Source organism: Clinocottus analis, unplaced genomic scaffold (genome assembly GCF_023055335.1).
Source record: "Clinocottus analis isolate CAN_PGR_092001 unplaced genomic scaffold, fCliAna1.0.p SCAF_27, whole genome shotgun sequence".
Taxonomy (NCBI): domain Eukaryota; kingdom Metazoa; phylum Chordata; class Actinopteri; order Perciformes; family Cottidae; genus Clinocottus; species Clinocottus analis.
Genome location: NW_027176009.1, coordinates 369,253 through 391,454, shown reverse-complemented (window position 1 = coordinate 391,454; position 22,202 = coordinate 369,253). Strand labels below are relative to the sequence as shown.

The window sequence follows — 22,202 nt, the reverse complement described above, 5'->3', positions numbered from 1 at the left end:
AGACAGACAGACAGACAGACAGACAGATAGATAGATAGATAGATAGATAGATAGATAGATAGATAGATAGATAGATAGATAGATAGATAGGAACCTCTTTAAATGAAAGCAAAAAATCATAGTGACAATTAAAGACATACATTTTAATGAAGATGTGTTTCCATCGCATAGATGATACACACATCATTCTAAATATGCATTATGGCAATAGTGCCATCAGAGTAGGCATTCAGGGCATTTATCTGAACATAAAAGTACCTAATTCATGAATGTAATGTTCAAGTGCTCCAATTCAATACAAGATATTGACCTTCATTGCTACTATTTCGGTCTCGGTCAGGTGATCAGGGTATTATCCCTTTTCCAGCAACACAACAATTTCATATACATATTTCAAATGTAAAACATTATGCAAAGTGCAACGAATCAGTTACTTTTTCTCAAGGTATTTTAGCACCACAATACCAAATTTATATTTTCCATCTGTGCCCTTGATAAAATAAAGGTGAGCACTTTGCAAGAGCTACAATATTGTTGATGCATTCATTTCATTACAGTTATTACAAAGTGAGGACAGCTGTGGTGTATTAAAGTGATCTGTACTTCAACAGCTGTCGGTTGGAATGTCAACAGCGCCCCTTGGTGGTCACACATACAACTCCTTTGGAGAAATCTTATCAATGAAATGGATTCCCATTCATACCGGACAGAAAACATTACAGTTTAACAATCAAGGTAAAGCATGCGATTTCATATTTTACAAACATATTATTTACATATTGTGTAAATCCATAGTGTCCATTCTCAGATATAGTCACATCGTCCCCTCATGGACCTCTATTGGAGGCATTAGTTCAGTCTGGTCAGCAGATGTAAGCTTTCCCCTCCCTGGTCCTCAAACTTTGACTCAAAGACGACGTCCACATTTTAACAGACCATCTTCTGGTTGGACCCAGGCTTATCGCCACCCATATAGATGCACCCTGTTTGACCAAATTACATTCTAGTCTTACGGTGGGTTTGTATGGTCACTTCTCCTTCAGCAGGAAAATAGGAACTGATACTCCTTAAATGTCATTTCAACAGTTTCCTTAACAACAGTGAACGATTGCTTGGCACAGAGGAAGCTGGACTGCGCGTCATTAGAAGAGTTGTATAAGCTCGTTCTTTTTTTTTTCTGGTTCTTTGGTATATATATGTATTGACGATCACAAGCCGGGTCTGCTGTATCCTGATTGCCCCCTCTTTCCTTCTGGGGTGACGGAGGCCGCTTCAGGCCGCCATCATGGGAACTTGACGACAGCGTCAGTCAGTGTCTGCTATCGAGAGCGTGAATAGGTGCTCAGAATACTTTTCTTCGAACCACCCAGTTCAAACCAGTGGTCAGCAGCTTCAGGGAAGAGCCCCACTGAAAGTGACTATGGGCAGGCAGAGGAGGGAGCAGAAGGTGGGGTTGAGAGGCTGGATCTGGGCCGAGGACGGGGCTTTTCTGAGCCTCCAGTCGGCGGAGCTGTCGGGCTTATAACAGACGGATATGTCACATCTGTATGGGAGAGAGGTAGACACATGGGTTAGACGAGCAACAACACTTGTGAGTGGATGGTGTGCGTGTGCGCGTGTGTGTGAAATAAAACATTGCAATTACAATATATCAAGAAATAATAAGCATCTCTCATCTGTCTTTAAAATGAGATATTATTTATCTCATTCAAAGATCCGATCTTGGGGAGCTAACACCACTTTAAGGAAGTGAAAGATAAAATAGTTGTGGTGTATCACTTCTTTTCCAGACACTGTGTCTACATCAATTCCCCCTGTGTGTGTGTGTGTGTGTGTGTGTGTGTGTGTGTGTGTGTGTGTGTGTGTGTGTGTGCGCACAGACCTGGTGACACTCTGCAGTATTTTCTTCTCATCCTGGTCCAGACATACAGCAAAGGTTGTGTTTCCAATACCGCTGACCTGCACCTTGTCCACCTTCACCTCTGTCACGCTGAGCTGCTATAAAAGAAGTATTGCACCTCATGAATAAACATGTTGAAAAAGACACACACATGCAAACCCAAAAGAAATGCTAAATGTTTGGAAAATCCCCCAAAGCTGTGCCATAAATATTTGCACATCATTTGACGTGATGTGCATGGATGGCTATTGAGTTGTTTTACTTTTAATTTCAACACATTTGTTTTTGTCCCTGGGTGTGAAGACAACTTTGAGCTAAGGGCCAATTTGCTGATATGCAAAACCACGATGACCACGATCATGACCCACGATTTGGCTGTTTGTCAAGCTGACAAACTTTGTCTCAGCAGAGCATGAGAGAGAGAGAGAGGGGGGGGGGGGGGGGGGCAGAGAAAGAGAGAGAAAGAGGGGAGTCTGAGACGCTTTCAAGAGTGTACAGAGGTCTTTGTATTTAAATAGAGAATGCGTTTGCTGCTACAACACCACAAGCCCCCCCACTCACCTGGTTGTAGCCCTTCTTGCTTTTGCAGTTCTGTCTCTTCAGGACCTCAGTCATCGTGAGCTGCAGGCACTCCATCTTTGAGTCTGACGGAGATCGTTTACAACACATTGTGAGCACACTTACACACCTGTAATTGCCCCATAATTACAAAGTGTGGGCATCAAAAGGAAAACATCACAGGGATCACGGTCATCACAGGGTCTACGTGGCTAATGTGCGGCCTCAATACAGCGCCGCAGGCACGACGTAGCGCTTGTTCCCTCGACAAAAAGGCACTCGGGAGAAGTTTATCACCAAAGATGTTATTTCAGGCATCTAAACCAAAAACCAATTAAAATGATTACCTTTTCAATTATTTCTTAAAAAGACGAGCACTATTTTTAACCAAGTTAAAGAAACCCTGTGAATAGAACTCGTTTTTAATGTCTGTTTTTTTGACTGAATTTATGGTTGACACGATTGACTGTTGCATGATTGTTTTGATTGTTTTTTTTTTATTATTGTCTTTACTTATTTATCTGCTTAAACATTTTGTATTTTCTTTATGACCCTTCTTAGCCAGATGCATCGTCTTTAATTCTTTCTTACTTTTGAAGGATTTATTTCTTGTTTAACCGTCAAAATACTTAAATAAAATATTAAGTATGAAACAATAAAACAATTAACTTTGAGACGAGAGGAAGCGCAAAAACGACACATTTCTAGGTTTTGAGACTGGTTTCTGCAGCGGTACGTCAGCACAGTTCAGCTCGTAGCGTTAGTGGCAGTAGCGTACCGAGCTCCTCAGGATTCTTGCACGCTTTGGTTAAGTTCATTGACGTGCAGACTTTGGTCTCTCTCTTCCACTGGCTTCTTCCGCTGATCACCACCTGAACGGGAGGAGAAGGGAAACGATTATTGTCATTTTTGGTGAAAAAAAAATACAAAAGAAATATACAAATACTGGGAAAATTAGAGACATCTGCTGCATTTTGAATCTGGGAACACTATTTCAATTTGAGTGAGGAAATGTATCTAATGAAAGACTAGAGACAGATGATGAGTAACACAGTCTGGTGTCTAATGCGTCACACCACAGAGGACAGCGCACGTGCTCGTGACTGATTGCCAAATTGTTTTGCCACACCTTTTCAGTGCCTCATTTCCTGTTGGTGCAGAAGTGACCACAGCCGAGACTAGTTGACTCAGACTAACAGTTGAGAACCTTCACAGTCTCCAAAAGTAGACAACGGGGTCTTTTTATGTGCAAGTATTTATGGATTTTCTTCATGTAAAGCACAGTTTCAATACTTTCCTCTTTGATAGGGGATTCAAAATCACCAGCTTACCCTGTTGTACAGCACCTCCAACATCAGAGGCACTGCTTCTCGGTCACCGTCGATACCAAACCGTTTACTGGCAGCACCTGCACACACACACACACACACACACACACACACACACACACACACACACATTAGTCATCCATGAGAGTAGTTTTTCAGTTTACAAAAAAAAATAAGGCTACAGTCCTGTTTAATATGACTACAAACTTATAAACAAAATGAACACTGGAAATGCTGCATTGTGACAGCATTCAATGTAAATTATAATAACAGGAGAATAAAAAAGGCCCATTTTAAGAAGAAAGCAGAAGGTTCTGCTCCATTTCAATTATGCAGGAAGCATAAAGAGCTTTCCCAGAATTGTAACTTCTCCAAAGAACAAGTAACAAGTGAAATTAGAAAAGTAGAAGTGGACTGAACCATGACATAGAAATAACGGATGTTCCGCTATTGTAAAGGTAGTTCAGCTTCAATGTTCTAAAAAAAATCAAAGTGCATGGAAAATTGCATTTATTGCTGGCAGGGTTGCTCGGATATGTGCGTGTGTCACACTCACCCATGGCCTTTATGGCTCGTGTTCCTGCGGTGTGGCCCAGCTCCAGGGAGTGGACGAACACCTCTGTCCTCTTCTCACCGCCGGCTAACGTCAGCTGCAACACCAAGGAGTCCTCAATCAATCACCCACCCTTGGAACATTGTCCCCTTTGTGAACACTCAGACTAAAAACCAGGGCTCACAGGTTTTTAAATAGGTGCATGTAGTTTACTATGGCTGTGTGTGATGTTTGTGTGTAAGCGTGTGTCTGACCTCTGCCTGGTAGAGCTGGATCAGAGCTGGCCGGGCAGCAAAGCGGCAGTAGTACAGCACCAAGTCGGCCAGGATGGGCAGACGCTCACCGGGACTATCACATGACTCCGAGTTTGTCTTTGAGGTTTGCTGCAGAGCAATCCAAAAATAATGAATGAAAACTTCAATCATCTGCATGACAACAGTTCTGTGGAAGACATATTAATTGAGTAATAGACTACAATGGAAATGTTCTTAGCTGGATAAACGTCAGGTTGAGTTTTGTTAAGGAAGTGTAAAAGATGGACTCCAGTTGTACCTGGCAGACGACGTTGGCAGGCAAGTTAAGCAGGCTAAGGGTGTTTCTTTCGTACCAAGGGTCCAACATACCAAGAAGGTGAGCAATGTCGTTGGTGCTGTCCCCTGTGCTCGTGAGATGAAGACCCTGCTTAAGCAAAAAGCAACAATTACAACAGCGGAAAGGTCACAAGTCTTTCTTTACTTTGTAAAGTGCAACTCAGGTCGTTGACAGCAATATTGTCATGAACAGAAAAAACCTTGTGTTCAATGTTCGAAGTTGGGTTTGAGTGCTCTTGTACTCACATGAGAGAGGGACGCTCCTTTTGGACTTTTGCAAGGAGACTTCGCAGAGTCCCTCTTCACGGGCACAAAGTAGAACTGGAGCTTGAAGGCCCTGCTGAGACGCGGACACGCACTCTCTTTCCTCCTCAGACTGTTGTAGGCTCGGGCCACCTTCCCTGCCACACGATCAGCACCGAACACCACCACCCTCAGCGTGGTGTTCTTACTGTCCTCGTCGCTGCTGAGAATCGGCCTCCTCCGGAAGCAGACGTGTCTGTGAGTCTGAGTTGGTGGCTGGAGGTAAGGCTCGGGACAGCCTAACTTGACTTGCTGCGGAAGAGAGTTGGAGCGCTTCTCCCGTACCACTAACCGGTCTTTCGACTCGGTGTTTCCAAGGCTTTTGACCCGGTATAGCGTCCGAGGCCTCTTGGGTTTGATGAGGAGTCGGTACAGGTGCTTGCTGAGCCGGGCCGAAGCCTTGTTGATGGACTTTGGCGAGCATTTTTCAGCGACGGGAGAGGAGCAGATGTCGTCAGAGTCGTCAAAGTAGTCACTGTCACCGCCCGACGTGACAGAGAAGAGGGACGGAGCGTAGGACTCCGAGGCTACAGACAAGGTAGAGAACATGGAGTCTTTGGAAGCGGTGGACAGGGAGGAGATGGTGGAGAAGGTGGAGGCGCGGTGGTTGGCGGTGTAGCCATTAGAGATGGTAGACATTGAAGGCAATTCAACTCCATGTTCCTCAACGTCTTTGTTTTCGTCCTCATCCTCTTCTTCGACATCAATCTCTGTCTCATCCTCCTCTTCTTCCTCCTCTTCATCATCATCAATGTCTTCTTCCTCGTCAGCCCGCCCTTGGTCATCAGGCTCGTGTTCCAAAAGGATGTTCAGAACATCTGCAGGGATCAAAAAAGACAAATATCAATTTATATTAATACATTTACAAAGACAAAAACTCAAACAAATAGAAATATGGTTTGTATTTATGTCACATTAAAAAAGGGGGATGGATTCCTAGTTCTGACTTCTCTACATCCGCTTAAAGCAGAGAGATTTTCCTGTGTATGAATCAATCAATGAATCAATAAAGTATCATGCAGAATACTTTACCGAAGTTATCTGTCTCCCAGTGAAACATGTGACACTTGGCAGTCGGCAAGGGTAGAGTTTGTAGCATTCCTAAAAGAGACCACATCAAAATAACAGCGTTTCAGAGACAACCACTAGAAACTGTAATAGTATAACGTGACAGTGTGTTTGCATCCCCCAGTTCATGAAATCCCCTTACCATCAGACCTCCTTCCGTTGGATGCGGGTATTCTCATGCTCTCCCTCAGCTGCTCAAGTCCCTGGATCACGTGACTGCGGCTCTTCAGAGGGTCGCTCATGGCAGCTGCCGCCTCAAGGACATCACTTACCACGGAGAAGATGGACCCCAATTCAGTGCCAGTTTTTGCCTGCCAAGAGCATTGACGAAATGGTACGGTTAAGGGCCGCAATTCCCAGATTCGATCGTTCGTGGAGGGACTTATCGTATCGTTAGGGACTTAAGAAGGCTCGTAAGAAGGGTTTGGCTAAGAAGGAGCGCTAAGATAGGGGTGTTTCCCAGACGCATTCCTAACTGCCTTCTTAAGATCCCGCCAAAGAAGCTTCTTTAGAAGCTCTTAGCGCTTAAGAGCTTCTTAACGAATCTGGGAAACGCGGCCAAGGTACGTGTGCTGAGACATTCCTGCAGCGCTTTCCCATTTAATTCTTCAAATAGTGACACACTGTCTGGTGGTTTGCATTGGCTTGGCATCGTTTACATGGTAGTATAGCGCAATGCCCTTTTTCAATTATCTTGAAATACTGTAAACCTCTGGTGCTCTGTTTAAACACATACAAACATGTAGTTTTAACTCATATCTGTATAAATGGCTCTTGGTACACGGTCCCAAGCTCTGAGCACATACCTGCAGCGCTCCGTGGAGGCTCTGGAGCGGGTATTTGGCGCCGAGTGTGGACTGGAAGGCGTGTTTGATCAGTTTGATGTAGGTCTCTCTCTGTGAGTGCTGAATGCCACTGAGCTGCTCGGCCACCGAGAGGAATTCAGCGGGCACCTCGCACGGGTTCATCAGGAGCACGGTCCTGCAGGCAGCACGCAGATGATGTCACTGGCAAAGCGTAAACACGTATAAAAAGGGACTAAGTGCTAACTGCTATGAGTGCTATGAGTCAGTTATTATTTTTGTGGACAGCATCTTTTTTGCTTCTTTTTTTTACTTCAAAAGGTATGGTGTCAGATCAGATAAAGTTACTGTGAACCACTGACATCTTATCTTTTTAAATGGTGCATCAACAAGAAAGCAGAAGGTGCAAAAATAACACATGTCAGTGCACCGGACTAATGATAGATGCTCAGGAAATGGCCGCTGATCAGAGAGTAGGTCTTAGACTGTGCACTCATACAGTCCCAATATCACCAACAACTGTTCACTCTCCCATAAATCCTAAATAATGAATACATCGAGCGCATGTCGTATATTCTATAGTTCTCCAGTCTGTCCAGAGTACAGTGAGTCTTTATTGTGTAAACGTACATGGTCTTGGAGCTCTGGCTCGGGGTGTTAAGGAACTGTTCTTCTCTCACAAGCCTCTGAAAGGAAATCCCTGTGAGGAAAATAGAACAATCATTTCATTATTTGTCTCTTCCATCTGTTCATGGTTTCTAAATTAATAGCTTGACAAGAGTGTGCACAGTGTTATTCATGACAGTGTGTCCTGGTGGAACAGTTGCAGGCAGAGGGAAATGACATCATCATCAGGTCGTGCTGCTGAAGCAGCTCATTATCTTCACAAGTGCTCAGCTACGTAAGTATGAGGCTACTAGTATCAGGGTTGGAAGTCACATATTAAATTAATTGATCTCACTGTAAAATAAAATAAATATTGCATATTATTTTACCTTCACCGAGGACTCTTTGCTGTTTGTGACTGTTAATCCCTGATGGGACTAGACAGCATTGACATGTAATGCTATTTGATTTGGGTGGAATTTAATTCACACAGTAATGTTAACGTTAGGCTACATGTTTACATTAGCAGCCCTATTTTTAATTTTCAAATAACAACACTTTTACTTGAGTACTCTATTTTAGTAGTATTATCTACGAATGTCTTTCAAGTAGCGTCTTAATCAATGGAAATGTGTAAAAACATCCTGGGGCTGTCACGTATCCATGATGGCTTTGTATTTGATGCATTGATTCACACTATAGTTACAAAAAATTAAGACAAGCACACTTAATAAACCAAAATCAACAAAGGACTGCATCTGTGCATTCAACTTTCCTAATAATTACAGCATAGGTGTTCAAATAATTATAATTTCAACTTATATAGCGCTCTCTAGATACGCAAATGTGTTAAATGTGCTTTGTTTTGTAAATGCTTAAGCTTCATCCGTTTTTTAACGAGATTACTTCCTGTCGTGAGCACTGCAGGTGTTTCTGGGATATGTAGCACTAAATGCATTTCCCTGACTTGTCACTAGGGGGAGAGCGATTACCATGGTTTAAAGACACCAGCAGTTCCACTCAGCTCAGACTGGGATAACACACACACACGCTGGCAAAACAACCCCATCTATATCTACCTGGGGCCCTGATCTCCAGCTGCAGTGTGGTGAGGAGGCTTCTGCACACACTGCAGTACGGCTCGGGCCACGTGAGGAAGCAGCGAAACACCTCAACAGCTCGCTGCAGCAGCTCCGTGTCTGCGGGACAGTAAGGCGTCTGCAACCGAGGCACAAGTCGGTTATTTCAGTGGGCGTCCTCAACTCTAAGATTAACTTCATGGACTCCTGCATTAGACTGGACCAGAGGTTTTCCTCACAGCAACTGATGATGTGATAACTTGGATTAGATTTGTAATAAAAACCTGGGAATGGCATGTATTACACTCATTTAGTACATTTAAAAATGGTTTTCTTTGTACTAGTGGAGAGGAAACTTTCAAAATACACATTCGGTATTTTACTTCTTTTTTAAAAATTTTATCTGTAGACTCACCTTGTGTGTCCCTTTAATGGACCTTTTGAGGTGCAACTCAATGTAAACAGACCATAGTTATAACAATATTGGCTTATGTGACACTTTCCTGGTGCTTTTCCATGACTACATTACTGCATAGTTTAAATATTACATCACCAACGACAAATATATAACATTCTATATGAGGTAATTAACCCAGCTTTGTGTATGTAATAATGTGATTTCATAAGCCACTTGTTTTACTATATTTGTGGGCTTTGTGACAATGCACAACCAAAGGCACGTTTGTCACGTCGTCACAAAACCTCAAAGCTGAAACTATCAGCTTTCAGTTGCTTCAGAGTTTAAACTGAACTCTGGGGTTCTCGGTTCCTCCTGAAAAAAACACACACACAAGAAGTGTGTTGCATTCCAGTGAAAGGAATTAGTGTAAGAATCTAACAGTGGTTATTTCTTCTCTTTTATGTCGAAACAGTAATAAATCAATGAATCATACATCCAATGATGTGATTGTTGTGTCCTGTGAAAGCTGCGCTTCAGTGCTTTTCAACACCTCAAGAAAAAACATCTGTATGGTTTGTGTTGAGGAAGCAGCACGAGTTTAGAAGAGGACTTCCACATCTGGATGTACCTGAAGCAACGTGGAGGAGAACATGATGGCGAGGGGAGCCACCAGCTCGTACTGACACTGCTCCTGAACCTGAACGGAGACACACAGAAAGAGAGCGTCGATGAGGCTAAAAGCTCAGAGATTACAGCACCGTCTTGCAGCCGTGTGGACATTACTAGCCGACGACTGTGTCCCTCTTTGACCTTTGACCTCTCACCTCTTTGGTCTTCCTGAGGATCTGCTTCAAGAGGATGAGGAAGTTCTCGGGGTCCCTCTTCAACAGCTCCTCAAGGCTCCAGCGGTTCATTGACTGACCCGCCGAGCACATCAGCACTGAAAGACAGCACATGTGGACTCGCGTTAACACAACAACGCACACATGTTAAACAAAGAAAGAGGCGGAAGGTTTTACCTCACTTCAACAGTTTTGCTACAAAAAGACAGGCCCTTGTTTTATTGTCAACTCTCAAACGCTAGGTTTACTCATAACAACTGTAAAAACTAGAAAGGCACTCCGAGAAAGCACACCTCCGCTTCACACCCTTCCACCAAGTTTTCCTGAAAATCAGGCCGTAGCGGTTAAAGCGCTGTGGCTATGAGCAATGCACTTCACCATGTCAGCGGGTTGAAGAGAACAAAGGCTGTAGAATTGATGATCAGAGCACACATGAGGCACTTCAACAGACTGTATGTTGTCAGGGTTGCAGCACACATAAAGAGAGAGTCCATCACTAAGGATATTTAATAAACAGCAGCGCCACGAGCCAATAAATACAAAACTCTGTTTGTGCTCCGACAGACACACTCGTAGAGCTATATCTGTGTATGGCCAGCATGATGAGTTTACATCATTTTCTATTTGCTTTGACTGCTAAATGTGGCTAGTGTATACTCTGAAGGTTAGCAATGCAGTCATACAAGTAAACCCCACTATATTTGTGCTTCTTTTTACATGCGGGCAAAAATAAATGCATGCTGAGAAAGGGAGCTCAGACAAAACGACAAGTTTATTTAGCTTTTATTTAATCAGGTATGGATGTCAGTGGGATTAAAATACCCTTTAAAAAAAGATTTGGAAAGAAAACAACACTCTCCAGAAGCGTGTTTTGTCTCCATTGCTGATGTTAGGTAGCAACATTTAATTTGTGAGACTTGTCGCAAGCACGGACCGTAGTGGTTTTGGTTTTTGAGGATATACTTCATGTGTACAGGAGGAACCAGCCCAAGGTGAAATTCCTGAATCAATGTCAGCCAGTGAGGTTTTGGCTATTGCGTACATTGAGGCACAATGGTGTGCACGCTTCACCCGGTGAGAGAGCGTTGAGCACAAACAGCAAAATGTATTAGAACTCGCCAAAAACTACCATCAATGTATTGTAAGTTAAGACATCCAAGCAGTTGTCTGCTTAATATCACAACAACTGGGAACAATGACACAAACGCTTCTTGTGTATTGCGACCTGAAACTTTATTAGGTATTTTATTCCCGCTGTCGAAATCCAACAAATCATAGCCCTTAAGAATGCAATTGCATCCAATGTCATCATATGCACAGCATCTTGGTTCTGAGACTGTGCTTGTGCACTTCAGGGGTGTTTTATAATACGTACAGTTCAGTGTTTCAGTTAGGATGTTTTGGCAGAACAGATTTCCTGTTGCAAGAAAACAGAGTTAAGGTATCTTCCCCAAAGAACCTTTGGGACGAAACATTTAAATCTGCTAATAATGATTAATGAAAGGAAAATGATCAGGGGTAAAAACGAAATCTGCAAAAAAGAATTGGAGATAACTCGACCCACACACATCATTAATGGCCCACTGGAAACTTTCGTTGGAAGTTTTCTATGAAAGTGTGAAATGGAAACTTAAGATGAAACAACGGCAGAGAGCTGGGCATACACTATGTCAAACCACACCAATCTGACGTCTATCATGCTGATAAAAAAAACAAAAACGCAGCACTTTCCATTTGATCCCTCGGTCTCAACGGCTCCGATTGCATCTCTGAGGAGCTCAGGAAGTAGCACATCAGCCCTTGTTCAGGTTACGCAGAAATGTTTTCCAAGAAACGTGTCAGTTGCTGTCTGTCTCTGCACACGGGAGTCCTATCTCACATCTCTTGACGGTGTGTTTGCATATTTACTGGAGAGCTGTACGGCTCTTTATTTTGAAAAGATGCCAGCGCTGGAAATGAAGCGGCAAGTTTCAAATGATCCTCATGAGATGCACATTTGAATATCTCAGTACTTAAGCTCAAATGGATGTAATCACACTCATAACATACAAATCCCTGGAAATCGTCTAAACATGGAATGGAGTTATGAAGTGAGGAGGAGAGTGAAACATGAAAAACAAACTCCGGCTTCAGCGCGCATGCTTTAAATGTAAAAAATCTCATCATCACAGTCTATCAGGGTATAAAACCTGAGAACATGTTTGTGTGATTATAGGGCACTCTCTCTGGCATTGGTTGACGAGCAGGAGGCTAATTTAATCTCTGCCCTGATCTGTTTTTACATCGTGCACCACAGTAACTCCTGTCCCATGATGCCTCACTGCGGTCTGGAACACCACTTCCTCCCAGCTGTCTATTCACACAACTTCCTCCAACACACAAAAACACGTTCCCCCCACAATGCTCTGACAGCAACAGTGTCACCAACAACAAGCTAGGACACACATATACTTGTAGGCCGCACACGCTGTCTGTCACACGCCACCCTTGTGTTGAGAAGGACAAGAATAAACAACTGCCTTCAGTTTAAGGCAGCACTGTAAACGGTACGTATCACATTTAAATGTGTTTTGTGTGCGTACTCAATATTTCTGAGAAAGTTTGACACCTGTACCATCAGAGCCTTGCACGACTGACCCTTCGCTAAGCCCCGCCCCATTCCCCCCCCCCCCCCCCTCCCACCCCCACCCCCTTATAAAGCTGTCAGAGATTTGTTGCCATGTAACCCACACTGTCAGTAATTGCACTCACTGAATAAATCATGTTATCAGATTTTTGGAAAAAACTGAAAGCCTTTTCAGAAAAAAAACAGACGGAAAGGTCAACAATACGTGTTTAAAGGAGATATTCAGGACGTGAAACTGATTCAGCTGTGAAAACTGGTTAAAAAGATAAAAATAGAAGCTAAAGTCTGCAGATTACTGTGTAAAAGTGAACCACCACGTCACGTGCTAACTCAGAGGACAGAGGAATTAAGGAACATCACTGTTCCTGTTTATTTACTGTTATAATCATTCAAAATGATTGTCAGAATGTGTATACATTTACTAGCTAGCGTAGCACAGAAGTGCTATAAAACTTAACGATTTGGAAGCGTATAGCTCCTTCCAACCTCTCCAGGTAGGGAGTAGCTATCACACAACGTTCAACAATGACTAGCTAAAATCCACAAAACCAGCCTGAACACGAAGAAAAAATGCGGGAAAATTTGCCAAGAATCAGCCACAAAACATGAAAATTTGATTTTACATTATCTTGGCTGAGGCACTTTTTAACAGCAGACAATTTGTTGAACACAGGTGGAACTTAATTTCTACTGAGCATCCCAATAAGCTATCAAAATAGCCAGCATGCAGTATATCAAAGCCTCCCCGAAGCGGAATGCACCATCATCAATGACATTAAATACACCTATACTTTTGCTTCAATGACATGTCAAAATGTCTTCTGTCTATTGATAGTACTCCTGAAATAAACCGTGTGTAGCATTCAAAGGGATTAATGGAAAGAAATAAAAATGTATTAAATTAAATAATATTAAAAGGTGTGTTTCCTTTAGTCGACTGTGACCTGAAAATGCGTTTTTTGTTAGCATGAGCCGTTTATATCTACATACTGAGCTGGTCCTCTGCATGGAGCCAGCAGCCATTGTTTCTACATTAGCCCAGAAGGGACAAACCAAACACTGACTCTACATAGGGCCATTTGCGTTTTAACGTTAGCACACAGAAGTTTGAGTTGGTTGCAATCTCTACCCTTGCTTAGACTTCGCCAAAAGCCTGCTTCTTTGTGAAGTTCTCATTTCTAAGCTGTAATGTTTCAACTGAAAATAACCCTCATCTTTATTGAAGCAATGCAGAAACATTGTTATCACGTAGCTCAAACCAAAGCTTAGCTCCAGTCCTCATTGTGGCCTCTTACCGTTCCAGTGCTGTGCGGCTGTGGGGCTTTGTCTCAGCCCGTCCAGACACATGTTCAGAGCATGCTGGATCCTGTCCTCCGTGCACGAGGTGTGCTGCATCTTCAGCGCTCAGGTTCTGTGGAGGGACGGGAGACGGAGCCAATATTAAGTATCGGATCATAATGATTCCCATCCATCCATTCTGTGGAATATTGTCTTCAAATTCCAGCGAATGTGTGCATAACATCCACATGTTCCTCTCTATTCATGACCAGTGTGCGTTATCGCGTCAGTTTTGCATGAAGGCAGATAACCCGGTAAGTATGTAAAATAGTCGAGGAAGACACATGCTGTGGGTGTAAACTTGTTGCTTGCAGTTTGGTAACATGTACAGCTATGTAATGGTGCAAAGTTTTTCATTTTGATTGTGTTGAAGTGTTGTTTCATTTATAGCTGGCATATGCTTGCATGACGCTACTGTATACTTGTATTTATGTTTTGTTATTCTGTTGATCCTGATATTTATGTATTTTTGTCTTTAATTGTAAAGCAGTTTGAGTTTACATGAAAGTAAATGTGCTATATAAATAGATATTTCAAAGGGGGAAGGAAAAACAGATGCATGTGCAGTTATTTTGTTGCCATAGTACTTAAAATGTCACATCTCATATGATTGGGCGCCTGGTCTGCCTCAAATCATTGAGTTTTATGAAAGGTCTTTGAAAAATGTGCCCCATTAATGATTCTGTTCTGCAATATATTTAAATCTGAACTCATACAACAACAAACAGCCACAAAGCACGCACAAAGGATGAGGGATTGTTTCATAAACAGAGACTTATTGAAACTCTGGTCGGGCAGATGTTGAGTAATTGGTGTAAAAAACAAAACAACTATTGCTAATAGCAACATTCAGACATTTTTAATGACTTTTATTGATGGACAAAAGAGAAAATAAAACATCCCCCACTGATTTCAGTTTTTAAGTCAGTACCACAGTAAGCAGAGTTGCGAAACAATGCTGCTGATCAGAGAGACGTAGTGATAAACAGTCAAATGTATAATTCCAGCATTGACCATAACAATGTAGTACATCATGTCCTCGGCAGTGACTCATCCGGTCGTGCTGAGCTTCACTTGTATCGCCTTTTTTAGTTTATCTGCGCTCTCGGCTGTTTCTTACACATCATCTGAGGACATCCAGGTGTGGCAAGTTGTTTCAGTTCTGTTATGAACACATCTGATCAACAGAATTATGCATAACAAGATAGCAGGGACGTCCCATTGGTGACTTAAAAAAAGGGTTGAGTCCCAGATTTATCTTTCAGTCGATAAACAGCGGTCATAGCGGCAGATGTTTAACAACAGTGAGCGTAAGTGACTCAGTGAAAGTGAGTCCGGCACCCCCGATCGAACAAAACCGAGTCAATTCAGACGTTTTGGTCAACCAAGGAACATGTTTCAATGAAAACGGCTCAAAACGGTCCAGTGACCCCTTCTCAACTACTGGCTACATACTTGCGTGGTTTTGGAATTCCCCTGAAAACTGCGTGGAGGAAACCAGCTTGCAGTCAATACCATCTGACACAAAGATTAACATCTGTACAAGACGCAGGTGGTGGTCAACACAAGGTGAACGTACAGTATGAACCCATTTTACACATTGCATTAAAATGGGGTTTGGGTGATGGGATTGCTGTCGGATAGAGGTCGACCACATGAGAACACGGGTGTAGATGCGCCCGAAAACTTACTGGAGAAGGGTTGTGATCCAATCGGCCAAACCAGCAACGGAGGATCCAAGAATGTGGATATTGGCGAGACATATTACAACCAGTTGTAAACGTAATCCATAAATAAACTTATTTACAATGGAAAGGGGGTCTATGTTGCTGCCCTGTCATCATTTATTAGGAAACCCCTTCCAGGCGGAAACCTCCAAGTCTGAAAAGTAAAGCCGATATGGATGTGATTCAAACGTGCATTCCTTCTACTGGCCATCAGGGAGCGATGCCTCTGATAGTATAGAAGTCTATGGGAAAATGACCCTTCTTCTCACTTGAGTTATTGTTGTAAATATGAGATGTTTGGTTGTTTAGAGTTATGGATTATCTTCACCATTATTTTTGGAAATGTGCAGCACTACTATTGCTTTTTGGCGAGGTTAGAAGTTCCTCACATATCAGCGTCTTTGGATGTAGATAATGGAGTGACTCCGTTAATGGATGATAAAAACAACAACATATATTTTCTCTATAAATGTACATAATAATCAGACACTGCATGTATCTGTGAAGTGTTGTTTTGTTTCATAAAATATAAAGCCTGACCTCATATTAGACTTTTGCCATGGAAATACAGAATCTGTATGGTTTGTGCAAAATACTGAGAAACGTCTTAATCTGAGAAGCAGAACCACTTTACTTCCCCATAGAAGACTTTTTAAAGATTTTTTTCTTAGCATTTGACCATTTTTTTTTTTGGTCAAATTCAGAAAAACATAATCATTTTGTTCTTATTGATCAGAACCGTATGTGTTCACATTGGTCCCTACAGAGTGGAATGAGCAACAACATGATTACATCTTCTCAAACTTTCCCCAGTGACTGACAAATTCCCCGTTGCACATGAAAGACAGAAATAAATGCAGGCTGTTGGAGAAATCGTGTTAATGAACGATTCACTTGCTCTTACTCACCAAATAACCCCACCACACACACGCGCGCGCACACACACACACACACACACACACACACACACACACACACACACACACACACACTGTAGACTGTACACTTTAAAGCAGGTGTGGTTGAACTCATTTGATTATGGACTACAAACAGAAAAACATAACATGTCACAGACCAAACACACTGTTAAAGTTCAGGGAACCCCATGTGGTAATTCATTTTGCTATATTAAAAAAAGTACTATTAGAGTAAATTATACTTTTTACATAATTCTTCAAATTACTATTGAAAAACAAATAATTTGAACCATGAAACCATGAAACTGATCCACGTTGACTACTTACATTAAGGCAATTCTTTTTTGTTATTATTATTATTATTAATATGAGCTTCTTGTATTTTGTTTGTGTGTTTAAATACTCAAATGAGGCAATATCTTCTCAAATGTGTGCTTATTTGCATACATGTCCAGAAGACAAGTCTGAACATTGGATAAAGTCGAGTACAACTTAGTTGTTTAATTTTGTTGACATATTAGAGTAATGTGTTTTTTTACTAAGGGGGTTCAACATTCAATAAATGTATATTAAATAGATTTGGTATAAATCAGGCTGTGAATGAAATATAAACAAAGCCCTCAGTAAAACCCTCCAGAATATGTAATAAGTGAAGCGTTTGGTGCACGTGAGTGCTACTGAAGTGGAGACTTCTGGGTCAGAGTCTGAAAAAAAATATTGAAATGGCATACATTTTGGAACACGTTATGACAATACAGGCGAAGAGGATGAACGGATAAGAAAGATTAACACAATGTCTCCAGGTGATTACTTACTTACATAAAGGCATTTATTATTAGTATTACACGTTTTCAGAAATTTCATGATGTTATGGTTATGTTTAAATATGCAAATGATGCATTATCTAATGCAAACATTTCGGGATTTCACTGCAATAATAGACTCGGTTTAGTGAAGCAAACACCGACATCTGTATGTCTTCATCCGGCTAGCCGAAAAGAAAAAGTGTTTTTTGGCGGGGGCTTTCTCGCCTTAAAATGATTACCTATTGAATTTGAGTTCCACAAACCATTGTTCATATATTCACGCATGCATGCACATACACACATTATACAGTACCCACACACACGCACACACTCACTGTGCAAACATCCGACCTACCGACCTCATCATTAACGCCGGTGGAGGGGCAGGAGTTCATGAGGGCAGAGAAATGAAGCTCAATTATCCCCCACCACTCCACTTCTTTTCCTACGGTTGCCATTCAACAACAATGCACCGGCAGGCCCAGAGGTAAACACTCAGCCCTTGTTCTCAGCGCCTCCTCCCCACAGAGGCATTGTGTCTCAGAGGTGTCCTGAGTGGGACTGAGCTGGACGAGAGCCCGGCTCAGAGTGGAAGGAACTAATAAGTCAGAGTCCTGATGACTCCTGCATCCAGGACGGGGTTCAATGGAGACGCGTAAAGGTGATAAAAGAGGGGAAGATCTTATATGAGGTGGCACGATGCAGTGAAAGTGCTGTTCCGAAGGTTCATCAACTAGTAATGGTTCTGCTGACGACATCAAGTTGGTGTCGTTTCACTGGAAGGATTTCATTGTGAATGAAAAGTTAGACACAAATCTGCCGCAAAGAATTTATTTATGTGAAGATCTTTTAAAGTCATCTATTGATCAATTTAACAATGCTTTTTTTGTTTTCTCAAAAGTGAGATTTAGGCAAACATACCATGGGAAAAAAAATCATCATGATTGGGTATTAAAAAAAACATCCAGTTAGGTTTAGGCGACAAAACCATATTACTTTGGGACATGAGGTGTCAAACATTGGTCTCACGGTTTGTGAGACCTCCCGCCCACCACTCTATATTAGACACTACTTCAATAGCTCTGACCGTTGCATGGCCTCGAGGATGTCATGTTAAATGTGCGTGCCCCCCATGAAAAAATTATCCGAGTTGACTTTCCGTTGGCATTGATTTCGTCCTGAGCATGATGTAAAAAAAAGAAGAAATGTCAATTTGTGTCCACGCGTAATAAAGCCCACAACGATGCTTTTCATGCCTGTCTTTGCGAGATCTGGGCTGACAATGTACACTGATTTGGACTTTTGACAGACTACTACGTCAACCCCAACTCCAGAGTGTCATCACAGTTGTTTACGCAGAGTTGTTCGGCATATTGCGAATGCATGAGCCTGCAGTGTTTCATAAGAGGATGTATGCAGCACAGCCCCAAGAGTCAACAAGGTCACTTCCACTTTTTCACGGCTTGCAACTTGCAACATTCAGACAATAACAGCGAGCAGCAGAACAAACAGATTGACCCCGGTATCGACCGAATCCCCGCTGAGACGAGAGCACAGAAACTCGTCTTTCTCTTCCTCTTTTGTGTGACCTACGCGGTCCCAAGCACTGCACCTCCACCTGAGTCTTCACTTCTCCTTCCAGCTCCTCGCAGGCCGCTCCCCAACTCTCCCACTGATCCCATTACCAACTGCTTCCTCACAGGAAGGCAGCTTCCCTGCTCAGCTGAGGAAGCAGGTGCCTCCCTATTGTTGTGGTGAGATCGGACCCTGAGATGCACTCCCACAGACCAGAGTTTGTGTGTGTGTGTGTGTGTGTGTGCACTATGCGTGCCTGTCATTTTTTTAAAACTTTTTTGTACGATTGATAGAGTCTGATATTCACATCCAGTCTTCCTCTGCTGGCCCACAGAGCTGCCCCCTCCTGGATGTGAACGGTCCTCTTATGGCTTTAGGAAACAACAGCGGCCCGACTCCAAAGCTCTCCTCCAACTAAGTGCTTCCCTTCAGCCAAGGAAACCTTTGTGTCAGTCGCATCACGGGATCCTACATCAGTCGACGGTTCGCCCAGCTGTCGTGGAATTGTGCGTGTTGACCGCTCCTGTTTTGTTTGCGACATACTTCAAGGACTTCTTATCGGTGTGTTTGTTTTGTCAACCCCTGTTCCCAAAGTCATGGATACGCGTTGAAAGTTCCACTTTTCAAGCCCTTTTTTTGGTCTGCGGGCAATTTGAGAAAATAAATTGTATATTTGCTGTGACTGAGACGATGCTTCCTGTGTTTTTCTGCAATATCTTGCTCTACTTATAATCCTTTGCTGTTAAACGCAAATCAATTATAACTTCTGCAACACCTTTATAGACGTGACTCAAGTAGAAGCATTCAAAGTACTGGACATCTACATACAGCACTAACAGATTGTTTGTCTGAATATTTTTTAGGGGCATTTTTGCCTTTTTATGAGGACAGACAATAAATATGGGAAAGAGGGAAATGCATGAAGTGCAACACAGACCAGAGGCCCCAATTGAACCCTGGATGTTGCCGTCGCATGCACTGTAACGACGTGGCAACAAAGGCGCTGTGTGAATCACATGACCGAAAGCAACTCCGTCTGCCTTTTGGTCTCCACTTCCTCAATAAATCCTGATAAACACACGATGAAACGACCATTAATGCAAATATCCAGTGCCGTAACATCAGGTCTGGTCTGGACTCTGCTATAGCAACCGGACTGACCGAGTCCTCGTCCCCGTCTATTTCACGTTGGGTTCATGATTGAGTGTCCATGATTTCCAGCAGAAAACCAAATCCCGTTCCATCTGTTCGAATGTGATATTGTTTTTTTGGTTTTGTATGCGACGACAGGTGTGGTGTGCATGTGCGGAGATGCATATGCACACACACACACACACGCACGGGGGTGTTGACCTCAAAGTACGAGTCGTGAGTGATAAAAGCGAAGAGACAAACAGGAAGCAACGTTGTGAATAACATTGCATTGCATCGACCTCAGCGTGATGTGAAATTAAAAAACACAACACACTCCCTCTTCACGCCTGATCTCTGTGGCCGACAACAAATCTCCAAATCGACAGTTTTAATCTGTGTTCTCTTCTCTCTCTTTCTTTCATTGTTCCATCGAGCCCGACGCGTGACCTGTGAGGGCAGTTGTTATTTCTCAACAGGAGGAGATGATTGTATTCAAATTGGTTGTGCAATTTTCACAATTTCGAAGAAGAGTAGATGATCCCTTCCTCTGTTGTCACCTGACAGGGAGGAGCCCCTTACCCTCCAGAACATACATGTCAAAACTTCAGACCTGGATACAAGTCAGAATCACAAAATGTATGACTTAAGGCTTTCACTTTGTAAGATCCTGCATAACCACATGGCCGGAATATTGATTATTTGATTCATGTGAACTGAAAGTGACTCATACTGATCAGATTAGGAAAAAAGACACCTCTACATGACACAGTTTCGAGGAGAACACGTTCAAGTGCCTGGTTCTTGTGGTAAAATAGGATGTTGAGTTCAGGCGTTGGCTCAGCTGAGTTTCAATTGGGTGGAGCCCCCAACGACCACTGACAGCCTGTCAATCTGAAACCAGCAGGATTCTATGCTTGCATCTCACTTTTCAGCGCCGTTTTTTTTTTAAAAACCCCATCCAAATAAATGATGCCCCTTTTATGAAATTGAGCTTCAACTCTAGCCACAGGAATCTCTGGAGGAATGGGGCAGGCACACACACACACACACACACACACGCACACACACACACACACGCACACATATGCAGAAGTCTCACATTCACAGATAACATCGGCTGTCCCCATTTGCAGCTGCAGACATTTAAAGCGAGATAATGTCCTGGCCCCTGACACGTGCTTCAGCGTCTTTACTTCCTCAGCGTTTATTAAAAGCATGAATCATTTAGGGCATATGTAGAAGCAGAAGTTCCCAAAGTGGTATCACAGTGGGGAACTCAGCCTGTGATCTCACAGAGGGCTGTCAACACGCCTACAGCCCTGCATTTCCCAATAGTGTCAGGCCAATGCTGCCCATCAGCTCCTCTGACAGAAAACAAGACGCTCAAAGGCGTTCATGTGGCAGAGAATTGAACTCTTGATGTTATAAAAACACATTGGCACGAGTCTGAATAAAACAACCAAAAAAAGCTGACTGACAAAACCAGCTTAAAAGTCAAAATGAACCAAAAACGTCAATTAACATCCATATAAAATGGACAAACGAAGCTCAATCATTCGGAATAACATTCTCACAAATCGTCATCCTCTCAGATAGCCAGGCGCGCGGCTCGAGGCAAACGTGAGCAGGGAGCAGGTGCCCTTCAAAACTGAATCTACTGCCCCCGTTGACTTACCTTCAGTTTACTGCCCAGAGTCCATGGCCTCCGTACGTGTCTGAATAGTCCAAGGCAGAGTGTCTCCGGCTCAGTGCCACTGCCATTCATTCACCGCACACGTCAGGGTTTAACAGGCATAACCACATCCTGGGCACGGGCGGAGCGGTGCGGCGAAGCAAGAGCTCTGGTTGTAGCTCTCTGCTGCGCTTCACACACACACACACAGACAAACAGGAAGTGGATGAAAGAGGTGCATGTGAGCACAATGAGGGAGGTTGCTGGTGTGTGTATAGGTGGGAAGTGCAATGGTGAATGGTGTGTTTCTATATATATGTGTGCGTGCGTGCGTGTGTGTGTGCGTGTGTGTGTGTGTGTGTGTGTGTGTGTGTGTG

At 42.9% G+C, this 22,202-nt stretch overlaps 1 protein-coding gene across 2 annotated transcripts; it reads right to left on the bottom strand.

The window, feature by feature from the left end:
* Positions 1-122: 122 nt before the first annotated feature.
* pik3r5 (phosphoinositide-3-kinase, regulatory subunit 5) lies at positions 123-21,959 on the bottom strand. Of its 2 annotated transcripts, XM_068592397.1 has the most exons (18): positions 21,829-21,959; positions 13,952-14,067; positions 10,013-10,128; positions 9,817-9,885; positions 8,789-8,927; positions 7,734-7,803; positions 7,107-7,281; positions 6,443-6,611; positions 6,265-6,333; positions 5,176-6,050; positions 4,892-5,017; positions 4,594-4,722; positions 4,343-4,436; positions 3,790-3,866; positions 3,237-3,330; positions 2,462-2,544; positions 1,883-1,998; positions 123-1,543 (listed from the first exon to the last, which is right to left on the bottom strand). In XM_068592397.1, exons 2-18 carry the CDS (start codon positions 14,049-14,051, stop codon positions 1,393-1,395), a joined length of 2,652 nt encoding a protein of 883 aa, XP_068448498.1. In that variant the 5' UTR covers positions 14,052-14,067; positions 21,829-21,959; the 3' UTR covers positions 123-1,392. The 2 variants fall into 2 exon arrangements, with proteins under 2 accessions (XP_068448498.1, XP_068448499.1); XM_068592398.1 differs by lacking the exons at positions 9,817-9,885; positions 10,013-10,128; positions 13,952-14,067; positions 21,829-21,959 and having other exon boundaries at positions 7,107-7,307; positions 8,789-8,818.
* Positions 21,960-22,202: the final 243 nt, after the last annotated feature.